At 39.2% G+C, this 10000-nt stretch overlaps 1 protein-coding gene and 1 pseudogene across 2 annotated transcripts; one reads left to right on the top strand and one right to left on the bottom strand.

Annotated features, from left to right (window-relative positions):
- The first annotated feature begins 76 nt into the window (after positions 1–76).
- On the top strand, positions 77–5183 carry LOC149041302 (uncharacterized; annotated as a pseudogene). The gene is made up of 4 exons (XR_016179318.1): positions 77–949; positions 3259–3749; positions 4108–4542; positions 4954–5183. The product of XR_016179318.1 is annotated as an uncharacterized LOC149041302 (transcript).
- Positions 5184–8409: 3226 nt separating this feature from the next.
- Positions 8410–9162, bottom strand: LOC149041301 (uncharacterized). The gene has a single exon (XM_089180847.1). The coding sequence runs from the start codon at positions 9160–9162 to the stop codon at positions 8410–8412; it is 753 nt and encodes a 250-aa protein (XP_089036973.1).
- Positions 9163–10000: the final 838 nt, after the last annotated feature.

Below are 10000 nucleotides of genomic sequence, written 5' to 3'. Positions count from 1 at the left end.
GAAAAAGCTTGTTCTAAAGATGGAAATAGGTGATTGTGATAACAGTTCATTGCCTGATTTCATGGCGTGTGGGAGACTGGCACTACCGGATTTTTGCGGACTTTGTACTTGTACTATATTCCAGATTCAAAATGGCTGCAAGCAATCCAAAAACTCATCTAAAATGTGAATCAAAATTGTCTACTTTTGAGGCAATCAAATGTGATATATCACCAGAAAACTTGCCATCACTTGGCAAAGAAAGTCTGAAGCAAAATTGTAAGGAATTGAGGCTAAAGGTCACCGGGGAAAAGCAAGAACTTGTTGAAAGGTTGGCTCCTCTAGGGAAATCTGCTGAACTATTCCAGAAGAAAGTACTTCGCATTAGTCAAACTTATAAATTCTCCACCTCACTTGAACCCTCGGAAGTTCCTCCATCGGCAAATTGGAAAATAATAGGAAGAAATGAAGATCCTAATGTCCCTGTGGTTAACAAAAATACTATTTGAGACTACCAAAAAGCCAAATACGCAGGTAAAAAAGGTCAGTACCGAAAGGCGCACCTTATGTTTTCTTCGAGGCGAATAACGTCTGTGAAAATGATGGAAAGCAATTCTAAACGCTCATTTGTAAAAGCAAACATCCTCAAATCCTACACAGGAAGTATTTCCTGTCCTGTAACCATAATGTTTGTTGGTAATACACCTACCCAACCATATTGTCCTTGTGCAGTGGGGAAAAGTGGATTGTGCTGTCATAGAATCGCCTTGCTGATGCAGTTGAATTATTTTAGAGAACATAAGAAGCTGTTTCTTCATATGACTTGCACAGAAAAATTACAAAAATGGCACCTGAAAGGAACTGCATGTAATAGAACAATAAAGTCAGCATCACAGATCAAGCTGAAGTATTTGAGAAATCTCAGAGGAGCAAGAAGGGATATAAAAAAAAAAAGAAAGAAGAAAAAATTGTAGAACAAAATAAGGAAAGAAGTGATTTCAGTGATTGTTATAAACGTGATGTGATTGAAATAGAAAGGAAAATCATGGAGAATATTGCAAACAAGAAATCAGTTGAAAACCATTTTTATTCAGTGTTGTCCAGATACAAGAAGAAATCTGGCTTGTTTTTACATTTAAGATATAAAACAGAATATGAAAGAAGGGAGAAAGGACTACCTTATTGGTACTTAAATTTCGCGGGTACTTAATTTCGCGATTTTGGCGAGGCAATATTTTGCGGGGTTTTATTTTACGCGAAAGGGCATTAAATTTCTCGATTGAAGCATTCTCAACTTTATTTTATTTTTCCAAAGGTCTGAACTGTTTAAAGTTTCTAGATAACTGGAACACAACAAAACACATATTTGAAATTAACGTTAAAAATAAATGTATTACAACGTGAAAACGCATTGTTTCAGTGGTTCGCGGCAACGTTCATAAGGTGACGGAAGTTTTTTGGCCAACAAAATATTGTGCACTTAAGGCACTAAGCGAATGCTGTTCGTACTTGAAGAAAAACTTATTATTAGAGTTTAATACGAGTTTAACGATAACAATGCATGCATTAAATATCATTCGTTACGATGGCTTTTGTTTATATCTAATGTCTTTTGGGTATTTTGCCCATGTGATACTAAATAAATGTTTCATCTGATTGTGTTCATTACAAATCTTCAAAGGGATCTTCCGGTGGAAGTTCCTTCCCATCAATGACTTCACTGATGCCCGCCTTCTTCCATCCTTTGGCAATTGATATCCTGCCTTCAGAGGAAGAGAGATGATTAAACATGCTCACAAGCCATGTTGCGTGAATTGGTTTTAAAAGCGAGAGGCGCATGTCAACATCAACATCATCGAGAGCCACCCCTGAATCCAGATGAATGTGAATTTGTGCCGAGTACCAAGCCGTAAATTGGTCTTTCATGAACTTCTTTGCTTCTCTGTTGACAGTCAAATCAAGGGGTTGGAAGAAATGGGTCATATTTGCTGGCACACTAACCACTTCAATGTTCATTGCTGCCAGTTTAGATAAAACCTTGGCTGTCTTCTGGCCTTTAAATATGTCCCAAATCAACAATGCCTTCTGTGTGGCTGGCAAATTCAGTTCTTTTCGCTTTAGGACAACGTATGGTTGAATGATGTTGTCGAGTAGATTGAGAGTTTCCAGTTCGTTCGAGTAGTGTTTGGGATTCTGCGTTACTATGAACCCGCGTGGAAAGTCAAAGCCTCTCGGTTGACTTGCTTTGGTCTTCCCTTGATAAATTATTTGCATAGGCAGGAAGTCGCCGTTTAAAGAGATAACAAATGTGAGAGTAATGTTTCTTTTGTCTGTAAGACCTTTGATTGGCATAGAAGAGGAATTTCGGGCTGCCATTGTCGTTTTTCCAACGGAGACGTACAATGAAGGTGTCTGATCGGCGTTAAGAACAAGCTGCAGAGGAATACTGTGCACTGCAATGCAACTCTTGATGTCTGTTAAAAATGTTAATTTGCACTCTTCATAGATCCCTAAAGGAATGGGGGGTCTTGTTGTGGTTCCAGCTCGCCTGGAGAAGTTACACCGTCGATAAATTGATTTCACCCAGGTCGAGGTTGGCTCAAATCCCCTGAAGTCTTTTGCGGGATTGCTCTTTATTAATGCCAAGGCTGAGGCTTTGACAACATTGAAATTAACAACACCACCTCTGTTTCGTATGCTCTTCAAAAGTAATATCAGTTTCTGGTCAAGATCAAGAAGGAGCGGTGGGCGGCCTCGGGTGTCGTGTGGAATAGAAGTCACGCTTTCTTGTATTCCTTGTCTCTTCATTTCCTTCAGTTTCTTCTGATATGCTTGTTTGAAGGTTCTCACCGTACTCTCTTTAAGGTTTGGTAGCTGTGCTTTAAAGTGATTCAGGGCTCTTAGATTTCCGTTTTCGCTAGCATATTTACCGATTTGTGCACGCAATTCGGGAGAGTAATGGTTGTAATTTCCTCGCTTTCTTTTCGATGACAAGTTCTTGTTAGGATCTACAGCGTCTCCCACCGACAATACAACTTCATTGTATTCCTCGCTTCCAAGATTAGTAGCCTCCTGCTCCGGTAAAAAGGCACATGCAGCAGCATTTGCAGGTTGAGAGTGTGCAGCAGAGTTTTGGAACATGATAAATACTCAAGCGACTCTCAAGATTAGCGAGGCTACAACAACTGAAGTACAAAGGTCAATTACATTTGACAGATTGACAGGTTTGATGCTTGCGTCAGTCAGAACTTTATCTTTGCACGTGTTTTCGTCGTTCAGTCAGTGTTTTACGAGGTACTTGCCAAAATATTCCGGTATTTTCTACACTGTCAACATGAGCAGGATGAGTGATTCTATAAGAACCTCCTTCCGGTGTGGTTTGCGAGGATTTCATGTCTACCAAGATATCTGGAAACCAGTAATTGGAGAAACCTTGCATTGCATCCATGAAAGAAACAATATTCATGATCGTTATGCGATAGCAGCAACCAAGCAACTTCCAGGACGGTTAGCTGATTCAATTGTGGGTCATTTACCAAGAGAGATTTCAAGATGCACTCGTTTTCTCATTTCACGAGGCGGGAACGTCAAAGTGACGGTAATAAATTCCAAGCATCGACGATCACCACTCGTACAGGGTGGCCTTGAAATCCCTGTCACTGTTTGCATCGAACTCGACTCCACTTCCAAAAATATTTTAGTGTTGGAACGTTACAAGAAACTTGTGAATGAGAACTACAAGGAGCCAATTAATGGCAATTTTGACGACTGTACGAAAGACATCCTAAGGGATTTGTACGAATCTAGCGATTCAGATGAAGATGACACCAATAGCGTAGATTAACTTCTCCATGCAAAACATTTAACGATTTCACAAATTCAAAAATGGAATTTACGAGTAGAAACCAGTTAATATTTTGCGTTTTGTTGATAAATATCCTGTAAATTTTGTTGCCATTACGAATAAATCATTTTTTTCTACAGTTTGATTTTTTTGTATGGGTATTAAATTTCGCTTGTTTAAATTTCGCGAAGATTTTTTTTCGCGGGTCTTTAATTTCGCGATTTTTTTACAATCGCGAAAAACGCGAAATTAAAGACCTGCGAAATTAAGTACCAATAAAATAGATCATGACAAAGAGGTATTAAAACCAAGATTCCAGGCAGGTACTGAGTCAATTTGGAGGCCACAAATATTAACTGAGTCAAATGATGATTCATGCAGCAGCAGCCCATCTGACCGGTCATTCCAGAATGAAAAGATTATCATTCCTTTATTGAAAAAGCAGAATTATTTGGAAGTTGAGCAGTCTTCTAATGAATGGAGAGCACTAAGAGTTGGGACTATCACTGCAAGCAAGGTTCCATCTCTCCTAGGATTTAATGGTGTGAAAGAGTTTGACAATGGATGGTTTGCAATACAGAACAGAATTGATGAACATGTTTTAAATCCAAAAAGGAGTAAATTACCAAATTTTATTAGAGGCAAGCAACAGGAACAAAATGCAATACGAAGAGGAAAAAAACAAGAAAATGGAGATTGCATTGAAACCATTGCCACATGTAAGACGATGGATTATTACATTATTGAATATTTCACAAACATATCAATAATTAATCTCCCAAGTTAACCATAAATGCTGAAAGTCAATAGTTTATTGAGTGACAGTACTCAATACAAGCATTGCTATCACAGTAGGTCTTCCTCCTTCCACCCTTATCCACACCCACAAATATTTTTAAACTCATTAACATAAATTGTAGCTCAATAGACATCTTTACCTTCTTTATTTGTTAGGCCCACTTCAGACCACGTAGTGCCACTTGGGAGTTGATTCTTTTATTTGTAAATATTTTAACAAAAGAACAAATCTCAAGGGAATGACGTGATCTGAAATAGGCAATTTGCATACTAAGTTGAAAACAGTGAGAAAATATCACAGGATTCAAGTTTCATATTATTATATATTGCAGATCACAGGAGCTCACTTGTGCCAGTGTCACCTTCAGATGGAGTGCACACAAACAGACCTGACCTATTTAATGTCATATGTTCCTGAGACAAAAGTTGCTACCTATTTCCCTGTTCAAAAAAATCACATTTTATGTGAGATCATGATGGAAATATTAATACATATATATGAAAACAAATCTTTCCAAGATCCCTGGGCACATTTTGAGCATCCACATCTTAAAAAGTTGGGTAATCAGCTGGTGGGCTCAGTGCCAAGTTTTGAAAATACCCGCCACTTCAGATCCTGGGTTAATTCTGTAGCAAAGTCAACACTATGCATTTCTTTTTAAGCTACAATTACTAACTGTACCACAGAAATGATTAACTTTTAGCACATCTAAATAATATACTGTTCAGGCTACAGAAAGTTCTTGTTTTGTTTAAAACAAGGTACAACATGTATATTTCACAACAGAAAGTGTGTATGAAATAAAGATATATTGTAAAACTAACATTTCTCATTCATTTATTAGTGTAAGAAAGCAAACACTATATCTGTGAAACAATTCTATTTAATTAACACTAAATAGTAGTAAATAGCACTAATAAGACAATAGGAAACAAGACATTCAAACATTTAGTACTATTTAGTACTAAATATATTTATAACTGTTTCACAGGTATAAATATTGCAGCCCTTTTAAAACGTTTTTGCTTTATTTATTTTTTTATTTATTTTTTTATACTGACCACAATTTGATCTCTGAATTTGTGTCATCTGATATCAATCAAAATCTTCTTTAATTCAAATTTTCAGTAGTTTGTGTAGTGTGATCGTCCGGGTGAGTGTAGTTCTGAAAAGAACTGTTGTTGGTGACTGACGTTTCGACTATCTGTGCGATAGTCATCTTCAGAGTCAAGTAAGGAATAGTTGTCAGTCGATGATGTTATAAAGTCTGGTCTGTTGAACGTGATTGGTCTGTTTAGCCGTGATGTGATTGGCTGGAAGACTCATGTAGAGTTTGTTAACAGTCATTGGTCGGTTTCGATCCGTCTGTTGTTTGTCGGTTTGTTCACGTCGTTAATGAGTCGTTTGTAAGGTGCTGGTAATTGTTGACATCTGTTGAGAGGCGTCTGTTCTAAGTTAGTGAACCAGCTTTCCAGAGTCAGTCGTTGAAAGTAGTTTGTACTGTAGGTTAAGCATTTAGCAGAGTCCCAGTCGATTCTGTGATTAGTTTGTCGGTGATGTTCAGAAATGTGATTGTTTACATCGCCATTTCTAGTAGATCGTTTGTGTTCAGTTAGTCGCGTGTTAAGGTTTCTACCAGTCTCACCAATGTAGGAGGCCTGGCAGTCAGAGCATTCGATCTTATAAATCGCTCCCTGTCTGTTGTTGGGTTCGTCTTTGTCTTTAACGTTAGTCAGCAAATGTCGTAAAGTAGTTATAGGCCTGTGAGCTACGCGAATGTTGTAAGGTTGTAGGATCCGTGCGATAGCCTCAGAAGTGCCTTTGATGTAGGGTATAGTAGCTGTAGTCGTGATAGATGTGGAGTCCCTGTTAGTTTCTGTAGTGTCAGTCACCCTGTGAGTGTTTCATCTAATGAAGTCAGTGTTGTAGTTGTTTTTGTCAAAAACACGGTCAAGGTACTTGTTTTCGTCAGATAAACTGTCCGATGTGTTGCAAACAAGTTGCGCTCGTCTTGTCAATGTCTTGATAGTCGTAGCTTTGTGGGAAGTCGGGTTGTAGGATGATTCGTCAAGAAGTCTGTCGGTATGCGTCGGTTTTCTGTATACTGTTGTTCGTAGTTCGTTGTTGTTTCGGCCTACCAAACAGTCGAGAAAAGGAAGCTTGCCGTCTTCTTCGATCTCCCTGGTAAACTGAATGTCGGTGTTTTGTTCGTTAAGGTGATTGTGAAAAGCGTCAATTTCATCTTTGTGTACGGCGGTAAATGTGTCGTCTACGTAGCGTAACCAAAGCGGTATGGTTTGTCGGCAAGTTGCAAGGGCGCGTTCCTCGATGTTTTGCATCACAATTTCTGCGACAACAACGGAGACCGGCGACCCCATAGCTGTTCCGTGCAACTGCTTGTAGTGTTTCCCGTTGTACTGAAAGTAAGTCGATGTAAGGCAGAGGTTAAGTAGGTCCATAATGTCTTCTGTCGGTAATGGTAGTGCATCAGTAGACTGATGGATGGCGGTTTCAGTACAATGTAGAGCCAATTGAAGTGGAATACTGGTGAACAGTGATTTCACATCAAAAGACACGAGTTTGTAGTCGTCAGGTATCTGTACGTCTTTGATAGCGTCAATAAAGTTCTCAGTTGATTGTAGTTTACGTCTCGATTTGTCAGTCAGTGGTTGCAGTATCGTCGTAAGGTATTTCGACAGTTGGTACGTCGGGGACCCACAGAATGAGACTATAGGTCGCATAGGTATCCCAGGTTTGTGTAGTTTCGGTAGTCCGTAAAGTTTAGGTGGTTGTGGTACAGAGCACCTCAGCCGGTAGTAGCGTTGAGTGTCAAAGGCTTCAGTCTTTTTGAGCGTAAGTAATTTGTTGTTGAGTTTACGTTGTAGTGCTGGCGTCGGGTCACGTTTAAGTAATTCGTAAGTTTGTTTGTCGTTAACAAGTGCGTCCATTTTGTCATAGTAGTCAGTCTTGTCCATAACAACAGTAACACGTCCTTTGTCGGCTGGTAGTATAACAATTTCCTTGTCGTTTTTCAGTCGTTTCAGTGCTTGTTGTTCGTCTTTGGTTAAGTTGCTGTCAGTTATAGAGGCTGATTGTATCGTGGAAGCAATTCTACTCCTGATGTTGTCCTTGGCAGGTTCTGATAAGTCTCGTTGACGAGAAAGAGCCGCCTCAACACTAGATACAATAGACTCGGTCGCTATACGTTTAGGCGTCACTGAGTGTTTCAGTCCGTAAGATAGTACTTGAGTCTCAGTCTTGTCTAGGGGACGGGAAGAGATGTTCCTGACCCAGTTGTCGTCGGTTCTTTGTCGTCTTTTGTCTTTGTTATGTTGAAGTCTCGTCAGTTTTTGTTGATGTTTGTCACGAGCTTGGTAACTCGTTTTGTCGGCTCTTCTGTCAGCAATAGCTGTGACTGTGTCGAGTAAGGTAGTCGGTAATTGCTGTTTCAGTTTGTCGAGTAGTTGTTGTAATTTGTTATTGTAGTGGTTGAGTCTTCTGTGACAGTCGTTAATCTGCGCTTTGACCAGTCGTCGGCAGGTGGATTTGACGATCTGGATGGCCTCTTGTGTGTTCAACGGGGACCTAAGTCGAAGTCCGGCCGGAACGAGACCAAGATCTTTGCAGCGGTGGTTGAACCAGAGTTGTTGTCGTATTCGTCTGACAATAATTGCGTGACTGATGTAGTTGTCCGCAAGTCGTTCGCTCTGTCGTCCAAGTGAACGTAGTAAAGTAAATGGTTTGAACCCAGGAGTATCAGTAGTTTGTGTAGTGTGATCGTCCCGGTTCAGTAGTCTCTATTAAAAGTTTTTATATAAAAAATGATGAAATGGTTGTAGTTGTACTGGAAACCTTTTTCCTTTGGTGCAATAGGGTCAAATAGCATATTGACGATGTGAGCAAATACCTTATAGGTGCAACCCAGAAGGTCACATCTATTCTTTGGCCAGCATGCATTTAAGATTGACCAGTCTCTCATACGGCCAATAAAGTTTTCATTATAAATGCGCAGTGTAGCAACATCAAAATTTTTGCTAATCTCACTTTCATCATACTGAGGATTCATTTTCATCGGTGGCTGATTGTGAAGCAGTCCTTTTGAATGGCATAAGTCTTCGATGCCAAACCCCTTGTCAGTGAGTACAGTGGTACCCTTCTCTTTTACCATATCTAAAACTCCACATTGTTCAGTTAATTCATTGTCTGTTATTCCTCCAGGATAGGTATCTGTACACATCACCAAGCCACCATATGGAGTCATCCATATGCCTGTCTTACCAGTGTCATGGTTCTTGTAATTACTAAATGTTGCACTACTCACATCATAGTTTTCAGGTGATGAGATCCAGTTTTCTGTACAGTCCCCTAATAGTACAGTGTCCTGAAAACCAGAAGACCAAAACTCTTTGGGTAACAATGAAATAACTTCCCCCGGGTATGGACTGAGGTCAATAGAGTTAAAAAGAGTAGAAAGAAATATTGACCATGCAGAAAAAATACGGGATATAGTTGAATCACTTGTGTTCGTGAGGAAAGCCATGACTCCAAGGTGTAATGTATGACGGCATATTGTAAAATAACACAACAATTCAGTTCTCTTTGTGAGTTTTCTCTGCCCATCTTGGTTAGTTTTGCAATCAGGATAAATTATTACAGAAATATATGGCTCGATGCATTCCAAAACACAATTAAAATCATCAACAGTTAATCCACTCATCTAAAAAAATCTTTTGGGTCGTAACTTGAAACATTCATATGAAAATGTCAAGTCTTTCATCTTCCCTTTAAAATTGTGCAATCTGCTTGCTTAAACTGTCATTTTTTTCAGTGAGGTCTTTCACTTGCTGAGACAGTCTGTTTGCCTCTTCGGTTTTGTTCTCTAGCTTTTCTTTGAGCTCTTGTAATTCTTTTTGCATTATGTCAAATTTAGATTCATCTGAATTAAAGTCAAGTGAACAGGATGAACGTATGAGTTTCCTTCTCTTGGTGTTTGTTTGCTTAGTCGTACTCAGAGAACGTTTTGCAGCAGCAATTTTACTTTGTGGTGTCACTTTCTTTGTTGTTTGTTTATTCATGTAGTCCGGGTGGCAAGCTCTATCTGAGAGATCATCTAAGTTGTCTCTAAATCCTTTTGACCAGTGTACTGAAAATATAAAATCGCGTTTGAAGTCAACTGCTTTGTTCATTAATACTTTATTATAAGCATGTTGTTTGTCTTTGCATTGAGCGAAGTCACTGAAACGATAGTATTGTAATCCCTCAAGTTTAGTTCGCCAGGAGTTTGTATACAGAGCTGCAGCACAGTTCCAATGTTCACGACCTTCTTTAGGTTCTTTTCCTTGCACATTTGTGTATTTAATTGAAGGCGGATCTTCCAG

The sequence above is a fragment of the Pocillopora damicornis genome, chromosome 8, assembly GCF_964200805.1.
Source record: "Pocillopora damicornis chromosome 8, jaPocDami1.2, whole genome shotgun sequence".
Classification (NCBI taxonomy): Eukaryota; Metazoa; Cnidaria; class Anthozoa; order Scleractinia; family Pocilloporidae; genus Pocillopora; species Pocillopora damicornis.
Note: the sequence above shows the minus strand (reverse complement) of the source record. Positions and strands in the feature narration are given on the sequence as shown.

Coding starts and splice junctions, on each gene's coding strand:
- LOC149041301 (XM_089180847.1), bottom strand. CDS start 9,162: ATGGCTTTCCTCACGAACACAAGTGATTCAACTATATCCCGTATTTTT.